Source organism: Dermacentor albipictus, unplaced genomic scaffold, assembly GCF_038994185.2.
Source record: "Dermacentor albipictus isolate Rhodes 1998 colony unplaced genomic scaffold, USDA_Dalb.pri_finalv2 scaffold_15, whole genome shotgun sequence".
NCBI lineage: Eukaryota > Metazoa > Arthropoda > Arachnida > Ixodida > Ixodidae > Dermacentor > Dermacentor albipictus.
The window spans coordinates 5,327,283-5,348,837 of record NW_027225569.1 but is presented as its reverse complement, the minus strand read 5'-3'; the positions used below and the strand labels follow the sequence as shown (position 1 = coordinate 5,348,837).

The window sequence follows — 21,555 nt, the reverse complement described above, 5'->3', positions numbered from 1 at the left end:
GTGCGCATGCGCTACAAATTGTACGAAAATGGGAGGGTGGCCCATTAATAAACAGCTGCTAGCAGCGCCCATCCTTACTCACTCTGCTCTTCTCTGCCCGTATATTAATTTGCGCTAATGCAAGGCAATTATTTGGTGGCAGAAGGTGCAAAGAAAAAAAAATGTATTTGCGTAAGCTCAACGATCAACAGCTCTCAGTCAGAAACACATCTATAGGTTTAAAGATTCCGGCGTTTACTCCTATGGAACCCCTTGTTACTACTAGAAATAATCCACAGAACTCTAGTGACAAACGGAGTGACAACGCTTGGAAATTCTGCATAACGCATGGAGTTTCCCGGACAATCTGAAGAAGCAGGTTGCCCGCACCCGAAGACACCCGCTTTCCTTAAAGTTGTTTGTGCATATGGGGCCGAAGTAAAGAAAAAAATGTGAATTCCCTATACATATGGCGTCAGGTCGCCTTCACTAATTGTATTTGTAACATGGCGATTGGTTTAAATATACAGCTGCAGCGTATGCAGTTTTTTGCGTATAGGGGCCTTGACTCACAACGCGCGTACTTCATCGACGGCAGATAGGAAACGCCGATGCGACGAAAAAAGCACGCCTCTCAGATCCGAGGCCGGAAAGCAGGTGCAGTCATTGCCATCATCTCCTGCCCTTATTTGTGGTTGCTTTAATGAAGTATTGACTGATGTAACACCTTCTTCGTGGTCGTCAATCTTCATCATAGCTGCATCACAATCTCAGACTTGGGATGGGCGGGCTCTTGAGCCGCAAACAGGATGTTCCGTTTTCACAAAGATCTGGCTCCATGCTCTAGGCGTCGTTTGGCTACTTGTAGAGACGAGGACTCATCATACTGCTGCATTATTAGTCACCGCCTTCCTATTTTACATCTGGCTGAAAGTCTACTTGAGCTATCCTTGCCTTTATAGTAGGTTCGCTTCTTAGTGTAAATTTTTCCTAGCGAGAAATCGCGAACGTCACTTAACCTAGTTGTCCTTTTTGGCCGTTCTTGGGTCTGGAGGACAATCCCAATTGCTGTCCCCCCGATTTTGGACCTTGCCGTTGGGTGCGGGAGTTGGCCGAGGTTGAGGAGGACTTTGTGATGAAAACTGGAGGTTTATTTACAATATTTACAGCGACAGTATAAAGAAATTAACAGTCATAAAGTCATTACGGGCCCGCAGCAACTCGGGCGCTGCGGCCCGTGGCAAGAAGCTCGAAAGAGATGAATGAAGGAATGCTCTCTTGCTGCTCCCGGTCTCTGGCTTTTACCCCCTTCGGTGTCTTGAAGTCACGTCACGTTCGGCCAGTCGGCGAGCCCGCTCAGGTGGCGTCATTTTCGGCCAATGGTAGGCGCGCGTGCGTATATCACACCCAGCGCAGAGGGTCGCGCCTTGGGCTCCAATTGTCCGAGGGATTACTTGTCTGTGTTATTGCCTTCCTCGCTTGCAAGCGCCGTCACAATAGGCGGATGGGGGGAGACGAGTTGTCTTCGAGCGACCTTTCAGTGCTGCAAAGCAGCTTTGCTCGGGACCTACATTACCTGTAACCGTGCCAGGCTCCCGCTACACTTTCGGGAAGAGTCAAGCAGCGAATAGCGCCACATGCGGCGCACGAGGTTGGGGACGCCATTTTGTTTGGACGTGCGGCGCCTCGGGAAAGTGGTAGATGTCCTTATGCGCTCCTTAATTAGCTGTGACGCCATTCGATGTGGTCTGTTGAACTCGAAGTAGGCTCAGAAAAAGGTCCCGTATCTAACACCGTGTGGGACTCCCGAGTGTGGCGTTGGCGAATAGTTTTGATCGCCTAAGCTTACGTCCCTTTCGCCAAAGTCACCGCGACAAAAGCGCTTTCGCATTCCACAAGTAGGAAAATATGCTTGCAGCAACCTGCAATTGAACCAAAAATTCCCAGCGGCAGCGTGATTGGCACTGTCTTTAGTGAATTTGAGCAGTGTGTCTGACGCAATCACAACTGCCAATGCCATCACGGAGTGGTGCGCACGCCAATTTGGCATCGGATCCGAGCACAAGCCGAGCGAAAAGAAAATGCCAATCGGTTATGGCTTATCGCTGGTTGCAGTTGTGGCATCCTTGCGCTTCACAAGTTATTAACGTCAAAGGTCAGACTACATTATAGCGTCTCGTACACATTCACAACACGACCTGAGATGAGAAAAAGCGATGTCTAAAACAAAAAATTTAGAACGTTCCTCCTCTCTCGATACTCCACCTTTACTAAGGAAGGTTGATAGTAGTCACGACTCACGCCCCTTGGAAAAGGGCACTCCGCATCAATAACAATCATCGGCATTTTTTGAGAAGCGTAGCGACTTCTTCAGTCGAGAAGTGGTGCTGCGCTCATTAGTACGGTACGGAAGGCGCGCTCCGAGTGAAGAAATATTTTAGAAAACGGGGGTGAGGCATTGTCGGCGATTCTTTTGTTTAATTTTCGATATTAAGCTCTGTTTTATGCAACACTGTTGCATTTTTTGACCAGAGCATTAGAGGTCCATGCGTGCACATGAGCCGTAGTGGCCGGCGAGTGGTTAGAATAAATGCCACACGTTTTCGTTTATACAAGCAACGGAATGGTCTTTAGTGATGCCGTATTACTAGTTTTATTATCTGTCCACGCGTAGGGGACCGTAATATTGTGTACTGATAATGGAACCTCACGTTGAGCTCGAAACTTTCTGGTCGTAAAAGAATGTGCCTCTGACACGCGATGTATGACAGCCATGCATGCCGCCTATTTGGTACTGCGCCTAACAAAGATGCCAAGCCGCAGGCACGCCCTTGCCGTTAAGGAAAACGAATTGCCGTCATAGACGTCGCGGTGACAAATATTAAATAAGGAACCTCAGAAACCCCCGGGGCGACGCACAGCATCTAACTCATCCTGGCGCAACAGCGATCGCTGTTACACAAACTGCCATACTCGCCTCACCCATGTGAGCACATAACTGTTTGCTCAGTCCTCGTAGCTATATTATGTGAAACCTTCGCCCTCCCAGATCACGACAAAAAACGGCCCATTCACGTCACGCGTAAATCCCGTCTCACAAGAGGCCAATCCGCGTACAATCCTCGCCCTCGGCGTCTTCTGTTATTCTTCCTCTTTTTCTTCCGCATACGCGAGTGAATCGAGGATAAAGTCAGGAAGCAGACGGTGAAGGAACGCCGCAAAGGTCGATGCTTGAGCTGTGGCTACAAGAAGGCAGGAATGTTCGGGCGCCAATTTTTCGGCGATCGAAATGGCCTCACTCTACGCGAGCAGTATGTCATGGTGGCCGACGACCCAGTCTATGGGGAGCATTGTCAGTCGTGGACTCGAGGGAATTGCGAAACTGAACTTTCAATACACACAAGCGAACCAAAATTACTTCCGAGTTGGGGACAGCAGTGTATATCTTCCTTTTATTTAGGTCATCCTCCCTCAGCCGCCTCCCATGTGGCCGAGCCGTCTTACCTTATAGAGAACTGAAGACGGGCTTCTGTCCCTTCAAGTCAGCGCCGACTCAATAATCTACCCAAAAGCTAAAATGACGAAGCACTTAGCGACACTAATAGCTAGGGACCATAGGCAAAGAGAAATGAAACTAAAGGTCACCTAACTACAATACAACGCTAAAAAACCCAACTAAATTTACAGGCACGGGACCCGCTGGGGCACACCGCATTTTAGTTTTAAATAATGTTTTTTTTTGTGGGAAACTTCAAATACTTCTATGAAGTGAGAGACGTCTTCTGGCTTAGAAAAAAATATTTTATGCTCCAAGGCTACGCATGATCGCTTGAGTTTTAGAAGCTTCGTAAAGCTACCTTGTTGACAAAGATCATATTGCCGAAGACTTCGTCTGGACAGACAAAATTCTGCTGTCATCATGAATACTTGTAAAAATTTTAGGCAAATTCAATTTCGCACAACACGCCAGTTTCCTAGTTGTTTCGCCTTATAGAAACTAATAGGGCTACGTCTGAAGGTTGGCTAAGCCAAACATGTGAGGAAAAGCATGTCTGCCTCTTAAAACAGCAATTAAGTTCACAAATGCCGAAGTGCCGATTAGCCAGTTTCCAAAACTTAGTGTTGCTTATTGTTTCAGCGGCAGCTATGGAAACCAGAGTCCCTGCGGAAAACATCGAGTACCTAGTAGCGCATTCAATCTTCATGAAACTGCACAGTTGGTTATGTGTAGGGCTCCTCGTTTTCGGAGTTTATTTTTCTTGAAATTCAGAGGGTGTTTTTCAGAGTTTATTTTGCATTATTCTTAGTACTCCAAAATCTTAGGTGAAATGATACCTGAACACGAAAAGATCAGAACACACGAAGCGATTTTTACTTGTCTGGAAGGTTTGAACGCCAAATACATATACAAACAAGCACAAGTACTTGAATACAAAGCACCTACGTTAGTGCTTATTACAACCTTAAAGCTTCTTGTAAAAAACGCAAGCACACTTTACGAGGTTGCTGTCACCGATGGAGGTGCGCTCTTTTCGACTGATGGTTCTTAGCTTTGACCATGCCCTTTCAAGGTTTGCACTAGAGAAAGAGTGAGCTAGAAGGCTGCGCACAGCGAGAAAGCACTGGCCACTGGACAGTGTCAAATTTCCAAAGCGACAGGAGTCGTTTGGAGTAGCAATAACTATGTTATTTATTTCGTAGCTCTGATCGCAAAATCACTCATGAGCTGGCTGATGTCGTAAGTTTCAAGAAACACTAACTTAAAAACCGGCCCATAGGTTTCGAACGCGCGGGGCAGCTCATTCATCCCACTTGGATTCACAATTTGAACACCTTATCAAAGAAATTCACTGGCGTACTGGAGTGCATCGCAAAGGTTATTCTCAACTGTCTGTCTCCATCTTTCAGCGACGGCAGCGTAGTATTCATTAAGGTCTATCCAGCGGTCATTCACGCCAAGGAGATCCAACAGACTTGCGACATCTCATGTGAAGACCTCAGGTGGGCCACGCGATTGACTGAGTAGCGCGTGCAAACGAACCCCCAGTGTGGCGTAAACCTGGTGTACCAGGGTACTCTCTGCATCAAGTTCCTTAGTGATTGAAAGCACAGCACACGAATTCGTGCTAAGAAACCTCAGCTTGATGAGCAATTCATGCACAACTTCAGGCGGTGAAACAAGAGTTTTGAGTTTCTCACATTTTTTCCCCTGGCATCGTCACAATTCAGCAAAGACAAAATGGCACGCCTGTAGTCCATGGCATCTTCTAGGGCTTCATAAAAGAGAACCGCCTAGACGGACATGCAGTCTTCAGCGACTCGATGGTCATGCCCATGGCCATGCACGCAAGACCAAACTTACGGCGCAGCTCGCGCGACGACTTTAACAGGGCAGGGAAGTGCACAACAAAATCGGGAACAACCTTAAATTAGCTCGTCTTATTCCTATCCTCCCGAGCGTTTTAAGTAGGTGGCACCGTTCCTTGAAATGAAGTGCCTGGAAATCGGGGCTGGAGAGTTGCAAGTCCGTGCGAAGCTTCTACATGTAGGAAGCTGAATCGGGGCACAACACACCTGTGTCGGATTAAGGCCTTTCCAACGTTCAGAAGAGCGGTTTGCAAGAACATGCCAACTGATACTGCGTTACACTGCTGAACTACTTGCAAGTAATGAGGGTCCTACGTCCAGGAAGGTCGTGGTCGTAGAAGGTTGCAAGCACCACCACTGCCTTACGTCCGCGGATTTCTGGCGACTCGTCCATGTGTTGGGAATGGAGCGGTTTTTCGTTGAAGAGCTTATCGTCGCAATGCCTTTCGCACTGACCTCACGTAAGTATTTCCAATATAGTCGATCACTACGTGGCATCCTGCGTGCCGCCGGACACTTGCTTCGAACGAGGCTGCCAAGAGGTACATCAGCCGGTTGCAGTGGAAAACCAGCCTGATGGAGTGCACGGTAAAATTGCCGCGGGATATCATCCGCGCCTTGTCTATTGGATCTGGCCCGTGTGATACAATCTTCCAGCGAGCTTTGCTGTGACAAGTTGCCTAAGGGATAGGAATAGTAAGTCGATGAGAACAAATTAAATTGCGACCATGTGAAGTTTTTTATGACACCTGGCAAAGAAGGAAGCGTGCGCAATAAACAGAGAAACCGTGTCAGGCTGTACGAAGCATGCTACATGCACTCTCATATAGCCGTAAACTCAGAGCACCAACAGTTAAAAAAGGGTTCATCTGTGTGAAGACGGGGCTTCTTCATCTGTACGTGGCGTTGTCGCTGTAGATGATCCGTGATTCTCAAGGCACCCTTGCCGTTGGCAATGCTGTCACACTACAAAACTTGTAAACAATGACTCCTTCAGGTAACGTTGACCCTTCAAAATCACTGAACTCCGTGACGTAGTCACTGGAAAGTTTTCGTTTCCTTGCCATTTTTCTTTCCCAAAATTTCTGTTCCTCGATACAGAAATGCGTCATGCCATGCTTTCCCCCAGCTGGCTTTTCGCATTCGATTAGGTCCCCTGGCGTTCGAGTGCCGCCAGGGGACCGTATATCAATACGTCGTCTCGCGCTCCTGGAGGCGACAGGCTCTTCGTTAAATATGAGATGGGTGCGGCCTGCGAAACACTCTTTACGTGTGATAAAGATTATATCTGCAAGACCGGCCAATTTATCAGGGACTGCTTAGAACATGACCTATGTGGAAGGGCTTCCGATAAAGAACGGAACAGGGTGATATTGGCCGTTAAAAGAAGAGTTTATCGGATAAATCCGAATTGTCAAAAATTGTACCGGTGAATGTTTATCGAATTTTTTTGGATTTATCAGAAAACACGGCGCCCTACTTATGTGACACAAGGTATAGTGGACGGTTCCCGGTTTATTTCAATCACCCGTGGTGCCCCAAAGATGTGCGAGGTACACTAGAAGTTTTGAATTCCACCGCAACCGGGAATCAGACCGACGACCGTATGTTCAACGCCATAGGCATTGAATCAACTCGTCGGGAAGGGGACGGTGGAACGTCATTATGATCGTAGGAATTGTTATCAGATTCCTTATTCGTCGGCGTCCCTAAGTAACCCTTAGACGCCGCACACCACCTTCACGTTTTATTTCTAAAAGTAACGTTGGACAGCATATCATAAAGAAAGACTTGGTCACGTGCTTACAGCTGTAATATCGCGTTACAGTGCCGAACACTCTGTTAACTATTTGAGTGTATTACGTTCCAAAACCATAACCCTATTATGAGAAACACCGTGGGGTACGACCTGGGTTCCATAAATTCACCCAATACCCAACGTGCAGGGGCGTGTTTTGTATATCGCCACCATCGGAATGCTGTCGCTGTGACTGATATTTCATCCCGCGACCTTGTGCATAGCAGCTCAACGCCATTGCCACAGAGTATACACGGCGGGTCCGAGAATTCTTCGAAGAAGATGCTGTGATAATGCAAACGTCGTAATAAATATATTTATCGTCAGTGACATGCGGCTGTCTGTTACAGATGCTTCACCGTGAGCTGACAACGTTACCGTATCGCATTAAATTCTAATTTGAGCAGCAGGTAAAACGGGAGGTGTATCTTGTTAATAGATGTTTTTTGTACGCTGTCCTGCCTATACTTGGACGATAAACGCGACATTGTCTACCTGCTCATCCCTTGTCGTTCTTGTATGCCTCTATATCATAGATTTGCTCAGTGAAACACAACAAGCGCAAATGATAAACTTGAAAGATGTTGTAATTTATTTTGGGTGCAGCGGCGGTAAAATTGGTGAAGCCAGGCATTTAGGTAAGAAGTTGAGTTTGCTCGCAACATGGGCATAATACTAAATTAGGTATAGAAACAAAACATCGTTTTCTGCGCTCAAGCGCAGAGATTTCTTACTGTCGCTAGCAGTAAAATTTCCTGCGATGGTAGCAGTCGCTTCGTGCTCTCCGAATTGTCTGTTGTCAGAGTTGAATGGGTCAAGAAAGGGGTCTCACACTTCTGAAGGCTCCCGTTAAGGTAACAACTGAAGTAGGTGGAAACATAAAAAAATAAATAAAGTGGTAGGTTGCATCAACGCGACCTTAAGGCTTTTCTTGAAAGCAAGGTATGGGGTGCACAAAAGAGGGGTGCACTTGAAACTAATGGCCTCTTAAACTGGGTCACAGGTCGAAACCCCGGGATCGCCTCTTGGCACGGTAACACGCAATCGCCCCGCTGTTGTCGACGCAGTGGGGTCCGACAGGAGGGTTCAAACAGGGAGCTTGGTTTGGGTTACGAAACAGCGCTGGGGATAATCTGACGTCACACTTATGCGTGCGTGAACACATGCACAGACACACGAGTTACCGGAAGTTGCGCGGATTCGTTTCCCCTCTGCCAGTGACCGGCGGTCCCCTTGTTCCCTGGGAGTCTTTCTTGCTGCTTCGTAAAATAAAGAGAAAAAGTAAAAAGAACCCGCAATAACTGCATACCACGGCATCTGCCCGTGGTCTGAAGAAAGAACGGGAAGCAGTGATCACTTGAAGCGCAATCTCTCCGCCACACACCGGCAAGACGGCACCAATAGAGCGAAATTGAATACCTGCACGGTTTGAGTTTGGGAAGTTCCTTCTTCTGCCTTGCGCAATATGGTATTTGCTGTCTTCTTTTTTTTGAAAGTGTTCCTTTGGCTTCTTAGGCTCGTGTAGCACGTATGCTTGCTGTGAGTTTCTGGACGATGTGATGCCCAACGTGCGGCGTTGGCATTTATTTCTGCTCTTCTTACCTGCCGTACTTTATTTTGTTACGTTCCTTGTTGCAGCTTAAACTTTGGCTTCCCGAATTTTCGCGAGCAGGAACGTGCCTAGCGAGCTCAACCGATTTTTCTGGGGGGGAGAAGCACTGGTTAGCTATAAACAGGCTTGTCTTTCGAAATTTAGATTGAAGTTTTCACGATACATGTTAGCCTATAGAAGCATGTATATATAACGTGCAAAGAATTAATTGAACTCGTGTGGTTGCGTTCTGGCCACGAGAACGCTCTTGTGAGCCTCTAAACACTTATCAAAAAAACGCTCTCTCAAACGAACTAAATAAACCAGTCTAGGGAACTCGTTGCGCTAAAGTTCTTTCCGAAGAAGATGTTGGAAACATTTAGAAACATTGTTAGGGCGTGAAGAAGCACAGTTTAGGGGTAACAGACGAGCGTAATATATTGCGTGGCAATGTACAACATATATGAATTAAGCATTGTGCTTCCTAGAAGCATTTATTTCAAACCCAATTGGTATATTTAGAAGAAATAAACCTCTCCGCAAGCACTATGAGCATTTCAGAATTTCTTGACTACACGTAAGATACAGATACAACACCGAGCAGCATGTAAATAGGAAGAAAGAAAACATCTATTAAGTAATGCTACAATTGTCAGTCAAGCTGTTAGTGGCCCACCATTCAGCTTCGTCTCTCTGAAAGCAAGACGCACACGCAGTTCGTTTAACCAAGTAAAATATTCCATGACAATCCTAATTCAATTTCTTCGGTTGGAAATAGTTGTCTAGTTAGTAGTAGAGAATAGACCTCAGACTCTGCCCATGCGGCGCTGCGGAAAAACCCGTCAGCAGCGCCCCCATCTGAGCCTTGGCGCGAACTAAGTTGTGCAAGGAGAGCTGTCCGCAAGCGAAGGTGCATAGGCCACAATGGACCCTTCTTTTTCGTTTGTGTTGAGGCACGGTTTCCTAAAAATCAAGGACCTGGAAAGCTTCTTCCACCCATCCACGCTTCGGAAAGGAAGCTCAGGAGGGGGAAGTATGTGTACAATATAAAATAATGTCTCAAGTGTTCTTTCGGCGTGCTGTAACTCGCACAGAGAGCATCAGGTTTGTCTATAGACATATCAGCATAAAAATCTAAGCATTTTAATTTGCTTCATATTGAATATGTCCCGAACACAAGACTTATTAAGTATCTCCTATATTTTTATGTATTTTATCGTAATGTTTTGTCTCGCAATTACTTACAGAGAGTAAATCCTTTCACAGCCTTTTCCTGGGCAGCAAATAGCGTGCGATCAGAACGAAAGTAAGCTCCTTACAGTGCCTACGCGCTGCATCGTTCTTTCTCGCAGGAGCTACAGCATCGCTCAGTACCGTAATTTGAACTTTGCGCCGACGCTTCCAGCAACAAGCGCGCACAAATAAATGTAAATAAACGCGACATTTTTTTTTTCTTTACACACATGCGTTACTTCGCAATTACTCATCCAGTGCTCCTACAGCAACTTTTTTGCTCACATTTGAAAAACACATTCGAACAGGGTCAGCGCATTGCGAAGCGTGCTTGTTGTATCGGCGCAGAACATGCAAAATACCGAAAGTAGAAATGAGCTCGCGTTACAACGATGCTCTAGAACAGGATTTTGAATTCATAAACGAACCAAAATGTTTGGTTGAGCTGACCTGCCAAATCTCTCTATTCCACTTGTTGAGATATAGATAGCACATAAGCAGGATGGTTCGCAACGTTGTTTTTTCTGTTACCAGCGATGTGCCGGCTGCAGATTCTTGAGTTTTCGCTTCGTTACCACATACCTCCATCAGGGCTACGCAACACAATTACAGAAGTACAGAATTGTCGCACTTGCTCATGCGAGCCGCTGTGTTGTGGGGAATGCAAGCAATCCGATTGCCCAACAGGTTGAACGGCCCGTATCCAGCGCTCTCGCATCTCCCCTTCATACGATCGCGATGGAAATCGGTAAAACTGACCGCTGATATTCCGTCCTTCACGTTCATGGCAATTTACAACATGACAGTAGCGTCTATTGCGGCGTTTCTTCGTAGCGCGCGAAGCTATCGCGGTTGCCGTCGTTTCCGCCATCAGTATGATGAGTGAGCCAGCAAGCGTTTTAAGGCAGTTCGGCGGCGCGTCCCACTAGCGTAGAAATGCATAGCTCTCTGTCTGGGTGTTAAATGCACAAAACACTCGCCATGTGTACCAAATCTAGTTAAATGGTCATTTCGCAGTCGCTAGCTGCATAGGCAACTTAGCAAGGGAGTCGGGCTTCGCACTACTCAATTACTGCCTCTTCGCACCGGCAGGTGGCGCTACGCGTCTTGCAAAACTCCAGACTCTGACGTCCATAGATGTTCAAAACTTCAGTCTGAAGTTCACTCCCGAGGTTAAAAACGTACAATGAATATTCTGAGCCACATCCTCTATGGCATGTTTTATTTTGCAGAAACGGTCACAAGCTTGATTTTGTAAACTGTTTGCAGTATACCCCAGACCGAAATGTTTGGTTTGGAAAGACAACCTTCGCCCCTACGCATTATTCGGAAGGGCGGCGCACTGAAAAATAGTGGCACCGGTGTTGGTGATGAGTATACACTGGTGTTTAAAAAGATGCTCACTGTATACATTATTACACAAGAAGTTCGCAAACCTCCTTTTACCACTTTCACTTTGGTTTGGCATACACACAGAACTGTAACTTTGAAATTTATTGTGCAAGTTCCACCTCACGTGCACATGCAAAAGCGGGCAAGGGCATTGGCCACGTGTTGATGGGCGCTATGGAAAGTGTGCGACGCCTAAACAGAGCGCCACGAACTGTGGCCGGCAGCGCCGCAGTTGTTGCGCAGCCGTTATCAGCTGATGCGAGTTCCCCGTTTACGCTCACCTATGCTCGGACACGTTACCACTTTCGCCATCGGCGTCGCCGTCACAGTCACCGTGAGGTTCTGTATGACAGCCAAGGGCGAAAACACCGTCGCCCCGCACTCTACGCTGTATGCGCGACTGAAGGCGTGGAAGGGGAGCCGACAATCGCGGCGCAATCTCGCCCGCGAGAAAGATACGAAAGCGGGGACAAAGCGCGCAGTATTTCGCAGTGCCCTAGGCACCCAAGGTTGGGAGGCACCGGGGTTAGGGGAGAGGGGGGCGGCGTTCAACTCCTGCTGCAATAGCGCGTGTGGTGGCTGCGCGCGGCCACCCGGCCGTATCTTGGGAGCGATCTGGTTTTGTGACTGAATCTACCTGCAACCGCGGCTCGTAGCTTTGTCCATGCTGCATGTTCTCAGTGCTCACTTTGCGTTGAAGCGAGAGACAGCACGAGTGTCACTTCGGTCACCACTGCTGCCGCGTTGCGTCACGCCAACATTTCGACAGCGAGTTTCCGCAGTCAACGAGTCAGACGTTTTGGTGTTGCGCACGTGTGATGCCACGCTTGTGAACTTAGTTGGTGTGCCTATGTTGGCAACTTTTTGCAGCCGATAAAACCACTATATTTTACTTCGTATAGGCGTAGACTAAATTCCTATCGTAATCGATGCCTCACCTTCCGGGTTAAACAGCGGCTACTTTTAAAAGCTCCAACAGTCGTAAAAGAAGCGGATTTCATCGTGTGTGCAACGAAGAGTTTTAAGGTGATAAATTGTTGACGATGGGGAATAATGGGCAGGGAGGCCACAATTTTAGCGTACAAGAAGAACGCCAGAACCTGGGGATAAGTTTCCTGAAGGGGACGTGTCTGAGTCACACGAATATAGACGTGGATGCGTATGCTGTCGCGATACAGGTATATACACACGCTTTTAATACAACTAGACTGTTTTGCGTATTTCTGTTATCTATCTATCTATCTATCTATCTATCTATCTATCTATCTATCTATCTATCTATCTATCTATCTATCTATCTATCTATCTATCTATCTATCTATCTATCTATCTATCTATCTATCTATCTATCTATCTATCTATCTATCTATCTATCTGGACTCTTCGACCCAATGGCCCAAGTTGTCTACCAGCTTCAGCCGCTAGGGGTATTCTCGTGGTCATGATGCCATCGTGGTCGCCTCACGGTCATAATTCGAGCTTCGTCTACCGACTCCCGTCATGGCACCGCCATCATGCCAATGTCGTCGCACAGTCGTCAGGCATTCGTCGTCATACCTCCGTAGTGATTCGGTCGGCGTCGTTTTATCGCCGTCACTGCAGCTTCGTCATCCGACTCTCTTCATGCCGTCGTCTTCTCCCCATTGTCGTCATGCAGCTTTTGTGATACAATAGTCGTCACGCCGTTATCGTCATACGTCCATTATCATGCTGTCGTCGCGATGCGGTTGCGGTAGTTTTATCGCCATCATTGCAGCTTCATCATCGGATTCTTCATTCCATCAAGTTCCCGCCAACGTCGGCGTACAGCCTTCGTAATGCAGTTATCGTCACGTCCTCCTCGTCATCCACTCGTTATCGTGCCGTCGCCGTGCTGTCGATGTGGCTGTTTCGGCTTAGTCGACTTTCAATTCAATTCAATTCAGTTTATTTGGACATACATAGGTGGTACAGGATTTGAATTTGAATTTGTCATCCCACTATCGCCATGCTGTCGTCGCCACACAGTCGTCATACCATTGTGGTCATGCCGTCATTCTTCTCAGGCTTTCGCACTACCCTCTTCCTCCAATTTCCGCATCATGGTTCGACTGCACGCTCTTTCCTCCTGGCCACTTTCGTCCCCCTTGGGCTCCGCGTTCACTCTTTCATCCTTCGCTGTGTTTGTTCGCTGCGTTACGCCGACGCTCGCCGAAGAAATGGGCGGCAAGGAGCTGGGCTCTGAGATATTTAACTAGCGGGAAGCAGCATCAGTTTACCATGTTAGGTCCGTGTCTCTACGGGACGCGTTACGCCGGACGTGAGCAAGGGAAATCTTCAGCGTTTCTCTGCTCTCTTTTACGAAATCTTATTAGGCTGGTGTTGTTTGAAGCCTCGTCAACCTCTCATTTTGTTGTACACTTAATGAGCACAATGCATTCTTCATGTGGGGGGAGGAGGTACTTTGCTCTAACATATCTATTTGTGATATTTTATTGCGCAGCTAGGTGATGAAAGGTACATCTCGAAGGCTAACTGCGACTGCAGAGAAGCCACCTCTGGAAAGTACAAACATGCAGAAGCATTTTTCGCATGTGTAAATAGTTAATAGTAGACAACGCACACATCACAGCCGAACAATCGGAAGGCGCCGTCAAACGAGCACTTTGGAAGAAACAATGGAGACGCAGGGTTCGTCGACGTTTTAGCACAAACCAAGTGCATGCTACAATATTTCGAGCATGTCGTTTGCTTCCATTCAAGTGCATAACAGCTGAAATGCAATAAAACACATGGTAAACACCTTTTACAAGCCCGGGAATACTGGCGCTACAATGCCCAGGAACAGTACCATTACGCGGCCCCCTTTGCCTATCGACCGCTTCCGCTGGTCACAGAGGCACTTTCCCGTCAAGAAAAAAAAGCGTGTTGCTAGTGGACAGTTACGATATATCTTCGAGCATACAAGAACTCAAATGTTCATGTGAGACATTTCGATGCTGCGACTTAAGTGTGCGCAGTGCTTTGCTATGCGCCGCATACAACAACGTTCATCACACTTCGCGCCACCCCATGCGGTGGCACCACCGCCTCATTGCACGCTTCCCGGGCAACGGCTAGGCTACGGGCTTAGTGCTATGAATAATAATCCATTGATACTTCGGATGGTACACTGGGCCATGGCAAGTTAGTCGCCTTAAAGAAAGAGTTAGTGTATAGTTATGTGTGGTTTTATGGCACAAGAACATAGGCTGCCACAGGAACATGTGCTGCAGACATATAGAACGAACAGCTTGAATTACTGTTTTATTAATGGAAAAAATGTGCCCAAAATACTGGTGGCGATTCCGTCTGCCGTTAGTGATGTTTGTACTTCTTTTTCTTGTGTATGATAATTCTTAGGCGACAGGAAGTGTCCTCTTCCATATTGTTATTCTCTTCTTTTTGATCTTTTTACAGCAAATTTGCATTCATCTATAAAGTGAATCGAGTAGCCGGAGGCGTGGGGAGTCCTACCTGTCCAGCTGGACACAATTTAACCAACCTATCCACTAAACCTTAAATGTTCCCATCTTTGTGTTCCGCGCTACAAATAACTCAGATGGTGACGGTATTTTGATGTTACTGACTTCAGACAGCTTTGGCTTGTACTGGCCCTCTTTCTGTCACAGATGCGGGCGCACTGTTGGCACCTTCACCAACGTCTTAAACTGTAACCAAAATATGTAACGTTAAGAAGGGCTAGTGCAGGTTGTTTATCACCAGCCGTCTTTATTTTTCCTGTTTCTTGTGGCTCATCATGTGCGTACTCATGATAAGACTGGCCTACTTTCAATTCCAGAAGCCTGATAAAGCAGCCCTTTCGGCTGCATATATGCCACACTACGATAATCGTCGTCTGCCTTGCCCGCATTTCCTTTCTTTAACGCTGTGAGCCCGGTCCAAGTCACGAACGGCCTCCGCGTTGTCAGCATTACAAAGAATTCTCGACAGGAAAGTAACGAGCGCAGCGTTTTAAGGAAATAAAATGCGGGCAAGAAAGGGGCGCTATAACGTAAAACTATTCCAAACATTTCTATTCCATTTCTTCTGTCAGCCCTCCGCAATTGGTCAAGATCTCTTTAGACCACCCCTACTTTACCTGTCTGTCATGCGACCTACGAAAGCCGCGATACCTCCCCATCTGATAAGATGTGTAGACACTGATTATGCATGATATGACCGAACAAAAGAAAAAGAGTTATTTGTGATTGGACGCCTTTTCGCTATCAGCCATCTGCAATTGGTCAAAAGTTTTCGGGCTGCACCAACTTCACCTGCCTGTCGCGCGACGACACAAAACCGCAACATTTCACCGCATCAAAGCGACGTGTACGCGTTCAAGATGCATTAATATGCCGAACAAAACTGAATCTGCTTCTTAATAGCCGCAGGCTGCCCCGTTCCGAAAGGAATAAAAGATGGCTGCCGCCGATCGCTCAGACATCCGAAAGGAATAAAAGATGGCCGCTGCCGATCGCTCAGACACTGTCTACTCGCACCTGCCGGAGAGCATGGGTTTATTTGCGTACAATAAAACTTTTTGCTAGGCCATGTAACGTTTTCGAGCACTTTCGGGACGTTTGTGTAATAACCGATGTGGACGCAGCAGCTTTTGCAAGATTCCTTTATTGCACGAAAACATTTATGTAGGCACGATGCTTCGCTTATCGGCACACGTGCGGTGGGTTTAAACACGGAAGACATGCGCACAAGATAGCCAACTCAGTCACGTCGCTCTGTTATTAGAGTTTACAACCTCGCTCTGGCAACTATTCTTTGACGAGGAACCGTCTTAGCTGCCATCTTAACCGTCCGTTGTATGCCGCCGCGATTTCCGACCAGCCACCCCAAGCTAGTGACGGAAAGCGGACCAATCGCAGACGCCTGTACCACCCTCTTCATCTGGTTATTGATTTTCAGTGCACTGACTCGGCCCGATCGAATCCCTCTCCACTTGAGTGTGCTCTTCGTCTCTTATCACCCAATTAGATAAGACAAACCGCTAAGTTTAGGCAATGTTATTCGTTTTTAAGCAAACAAAAGTAACCTCCTATAAACAATGAGAGCATTTTATTGGTCTTTTCAGACAACACTGCGTGTAACTGCCCGGTGCTTGCGTCGGCGTTTACGCAAACTTGACGTCAGTAGACTGGAATAAAAACATGTTGGAATAGTCTTACGTTATACGGCGCCAGATGACGATTATTCTTGTGTGGCAAATATACACGCCACAGGGTGTAAACGTTTCTTAGAGTGTATTCCTAGGGTACCTAAGGCGTTTTCTGAGGCTGAACTGTCTGTCTGTCTGTCTGTCTGTCGACAGACAGACAGACAGACAGACAGACAGACACGCTGTCTGTCTCAGTTGTCTCAGTTGTCTGTCTGTCTGTCTGTCTGTCTGTCTGTCTGTCTGTCTGTCTGTCTGTCTGTCTGTCTGTCTGTCTGTCTGTCTGTCTGTCTGTCTGTCTGTCTGTCTGTCTGTCTGTCTGTCTGTCTGTCTGTCTGTCTGTCTGTCTGTCTGTCTGTCTGTCTGTCTGTCTGTCTGTCTGTCTGTCTGTCTGTCTGTCTGTCTGTCTGTCTGTCTGTCTGTCTGTCTGTCTGTCTGTCTGTCTGTCTGTCTGTCTGTCTGTCTGTCTGTCTGTCTGTCTGTCTGTCTGTCTGTCTGTCTGTCTGTCTGTCTGTCTGTCTGTCTGTCTGTCTGTCTGTCTGTCTGTCTGTCTGTCTGTCTGTCTGTCTGTCTGTCTGTCCGTCCGTCCGTCCGTCCGTCCGTCCGACTGTGAAAATTTACTCTCTCTCTCTGTCGTGTGGATGGCTTTAACCGACATAAAACTTATGTCATTTTTATGGAGCGGGATAATTACGGCAGCTGTCATCACCTTCCATGGTTCTCATGCACCTCGCCCTTTCCTTCCTTGAAACAGAAAAAAAACAACCGTTTCATTCTCTTTCGCAGTCTTGGACGCTTTACCACTTCCTCAGCACTCGGCCAGCAACATGCATTTGCGCCTTTACGAGACGGGAGCCGGAGGCCCAGATGCCTGCAAACGGCGCAACACCCTGTCACTCCCCAGTGGCCACCATCGGGCTGCGGCCGTGTTTGTTCACCCATTGCGTGGTTGAGCGCAGCACAATAACGGTCGCGCCAGCACCCTATCGCGGGGCTTGTCTTCAAATTTCACGGGATTTTCTTTTAGAGCGCAGCTCCTAGGCGCCCGTTCCTGCGGCGAGCGTCGAGCGTCGGCGTTGACGGCGTAACCTGCAGCCAAAGATGAGAGCGCGGCGCACAGCGAGGGATAAACAAAGCGGCGAGAGAGAAGAGGCGCGGAAAGCGGAGGAGGCCATGGCGAAAGCGGGAAAAGAAAAGCGTAGTGCGGCTCAGCGTAACGTGTGTAAGAGGCGATTGGAAGATTTGTGGAGCAAAGATGGAGAAACAACAAAAAATGGATACGTACAAAAACAAACTTTCAAATATGGGGTCGGAAAATTTGGTTATTGATATTCATCCAGGGTTTTCTTTTTTAACATAGGTAGGACCTTACGCAGTACAATAGCAAGAGATTCTTGGTGCAACCTACGGCTCCGTTACCAAGGGAACGCTCATAACATACATCCATCCGTCCATCCAACGTCTGGGAGATCTGTCAGCAGGGCCTCTATGAGACGCGCCAACGCGTCACCCATACACTGGCCCCATACACTGGCGCACGCGACCTCCAGATGTCCAGTGACGCCACACTTCGCTCCGTTTGCAACGTGCCGCACGAGACCATTTGGCGGCGCCAGCCCATAGATCGCGAAATGAAAACACGTAGAGAGCGGCGCTCAAATTTCGCATTAGGGGGTATCGTAATCGTCGGTGATTTTTTTCCTCGGCAAGAACAACTGAGAAATCTTTAGCATGGAAAAATATGTTTCATTCCTAAGTTATTTTTCGCGCGCTGCAACTTTATATTTGACATTTTTGAGACGCAGGCAATAATGGAAAATTTGACCAAGTAAGAATTATCAATATTTAGCGACGAAAAAACTACTGGTTGTAAGTACACATGGCCACCGCTAAAGGTATACGTGCTCACTTGCGGAAATAAGCGCGCGCAAAGCGGAGCGCTTATTTCGGCAGCGCTTCTGGTGTCGTCTTCTCGCCTAGTGTCCCGTCTACGTTAACACAAGTATGAAAAATCATCAAGCCCAAGCTGTTATTGTCGAGAATTCTTGCCGCGAAAGCACAATTCGCTTTGCGCGTTGTTAAATGCGCGCAAAGCCGCACGCTCATTCCGCCAAGTGAGGCCGTACCTTAATAAGCGGTTGGTAGCATTTCTCTCGAGGTCTTTTTTGTAATGTTTTTCTGTCTCGGTCCAAGTGAGTTGGTGTACCCGGTATATAGCGATGCTTTCTGAAAACAAAGTAAAGCCACAATTTCAGCGATCTGTTCTCTCTTCTGTCCCCTGTGTTGTTCTTGCACTGCTGACGAAAACTATAGGCCATGTTTTACCAACAAGCCCAATCTTACACTCTTCTTGAGCATCGACCTGCTGTACTGAGGGATTCTAGTGTGAAACCAGCGAAGGCATGTGCCGCTGTTCAATGATCATCTTGAACTCGAAATTCGGTCACTGGGTACGCGCCGCCTGGTATGTGCACACAATAGGTGAAATTAATCGACGTGAACGTGGGCCGTTGAGCATGTGCGGCCACGTAAGTCGCGCTCTCCTTGGAACCATCTTGGGTCATGGCGTGTGTGCGATTCACGCGCATGACCCTTGTACGTGGTGGCAATACGGCGTGTCGCGGCAAAGCTTCAAGGCAGGTCGCATCAACGTTGACATAGGTAGTGAGAATGGTTCGGTGCAATTTTAAATGCGTAAGCATATATATGTCGTACCGCATGAATTTTTTTTTCTTTTTCTATAGCATGGTCAGACTACCACTGGCTTTGCTTTAACCGTGATATCGTATTCAAATGTGAATGCATAGAAACACGAAACATTACAGTTTCTGTAGAGCTGGCTTGTCTATTTTGGTTGCTAGTCCATCAACTTGTATAAAATACCTTTTGTTGAGGGCCTGCACTAGAGATAATATGCCCGATTTTTACTGGTTCCTCTCTTTCAAAACACATCTAGAGCAAAAGACGCACAAACCTAGTTAGAAGTACGCCAATGACACCACAATAATGCAACAAATCACCAATTTCTGCCCAAAATACCCCGAAGAATTGATTCTGTTTTTTAAATAAAAGAACTGTGACTACCCTGCTGAGGACAAGCGTTAAGTACTTGCGCAAGAACCTGCAGCAGCGGCGAAGGAGGAAAGCGTCATCAAGTGTGCTCTGTGTTTTCTAATGAAAAGAAGGTCACCCATTGCAGGTATGCAGCAAAGTGACGTCGCATCGCATAGCAAAGGGAACTGAATGGAACAGCGTACGCAACGTAACCGAGATTCGTCTGCGTGAACGTCCGGAGAAAACGCCTGAACTTGAAGGGCCGAGGAGCGCAAGACACCTACGATGGACAAGACGTGAGAGCACGCGACAGTGGCTAAGTTAGGTGAGAAAGAAAATTCAGTGACCCGGATTCGGACATTGTGTCGATGATCGCTTTTGTCGCCATTCGTCCCCCGAAGAGCAACCGTGAGTCGCGCGCATGCTTTCACACCAGGGGGGAAGACGGGAGGGAGCATTGAAAGTAAACAAATGCCCCGAAACGACTCTTCCTTCACAGCGGTGTGAGAAGGCGGGCAACAAACGGGGGTCAGAGACGCGTTCAAGTGCGTAAACCTTAACAAGAAGAAGTAATAAAGAGAAAAAGTACCTCTTCAATAGAACGCTGCTGTTGGCTCTTTTTGTCGGCTTCGGTTCCGCTCCGCCGTGCACGTGAGTGACTCGGCATCCTGGAAAACGGTGACCAAAAATAAACTACCAGACACAAAATTGTAAACGTAAGAGCGATCCCCGCCACGCCGCCCTGGCGCAGGTTTCTTTTTTTTTTCTTGCTGTCATTGGTGAAGCGTGAAGGTTGCCTCTTTTTCTTAGGTTATTTGCTTGCCCCGCAGGGAGACACAAAGGAGTGCGGGAGGATTTCGAAGGAAACAAGTTGGGAAGGGGAGCGTGGGTCGCTACGCACCATTGTGGCGGTCGCCCCTCAACCGGTTGTGCACCGTGGCGTCGCCTTCAAAGGTCACCAACACTGGCGGCAATGATTTCGCAGCCGAGATGTGGGCTGTCTTCGCTTTAGACCGACGGCACTGCAGAAACACACCCACACTACTACTGCATTACTTAAGAAGGATAAATTATTTAAAAAATTACCGACGATTACGTTACTTCCTAATGCGAAATTTGAGCGCAGCAAATAAGCTGTTTCACCTTTTCGATAGAGTGAGGCAAAGAAATCGAGCAACACATGTATGCGCTATCACAGATTTTTTTTTATTTTTCACACGTATTCTTTAACAAAGACTCCACTAACAGTTCTTGACAGTCATGAAGGAAGCTTTGTGGTCGGAGAAATAGACTGATATATGTTCGACTTGGTACACCAATGCTTGATTCTCAATGACGAGATCTATACAAGTGCCTCGCGAGGTTGTCACAGCCGTGGGACGCGTTACGAGCGAGAGGAACGGGATGTTCTCCCGCATAAGTGTTAGGAAATTGCTGTTTGTCTTTATGTCAACATTAAAGTCCCCCACTACTAACATCGGTGTGGATCGATGGACGGTTAATGCGAGTTGCAGGAAGTGCACGACGTCTTTCTTGAGTGCGGTAGCGGACTCACGAAAGCGGTATCAGTCGGTCGCTGCTAGCGCTGGGGGGATGAAAAGGGGGGTGGAGCTGGTTACGAGGCCGACGATAACGCCGACGAAGACGCGAAACCTAGGAACGGACGCCAAAGAGCCATTTGTGTAGCCAGCCCTCCTCCACAGTCTCTCCTCCTCCCTTCCATCATCCTCCCTCGCCCGGAGAGCCGACAGCGCGCATGCGCGGCGGCGGAGCAGATTCGTCGGCGAGCTGGTTACGAGGCCGACGACAACGCCGACGACGACGCCGACGACGACGCGAAACCCAGGAACGGACGCCAAAAAGCCATTTGTGTAGCCAGCCCTCCTCCACAGTCTCTCCTCCTCCCTTCCATCATCCTCCCTCGCCCGGAGAGCCGACAGCGCGCATGCGCGG

The 21,555-nt window shown here is 47.7% G+C and overlaps 2 protein-coding genes across 5 annotated transcripts in view; one reads left to right on the top strand and one right to left on the bottom strand.

Annotated features, from left to right (window-relative positions):
* Nucleotides 1–21,555, top strand: part of LOC135918530 (ipis-1-like) — a 187,602-nt gene that overhangs the window by 29,515 nt on the left and 136,532 nt on the right. The gene's annotated exons all lie outside the window — the stretch shown is intronic.
* LOC135918531 (uncharacterized) overlaps nt 1–21,555 on the bottom strand; it is a 141,982-nt gene that overhangs the window by 29,551 nt on the left and 90,876 nt on the right. For 3 of the 4 annotated variants that reach the window (XR_011509577.1, XR_011509578.1, XR_010569672.1), the window contains 3 exons: nt 20,504–20,624; nt 20,192–20,270; nt 18,675–18,774 (listed from right to left, as the gene is read on the bottom strand). Coding sequence is in view for 1 of the 4 variants with exons in the window: in XM_065452146.2 (XP_065308218.1) it covers nt 17,572–17,637; nt 18,675–18,774; nt 20,192–20,270; nt 20,504–20,624 (366 nt within the window). In the remaining 3 variants the exon portion in view is untranslated. Of the gene's footprint in view, nt 1–17,247; nt 17,638–18,674; nt 18,775–20,191; nt 20,271–20,503; nt 20,625–21,555 lie in introns of those variants that run through there. The other variant, XM_065452146.2, reaches the window with a different exon arrangement.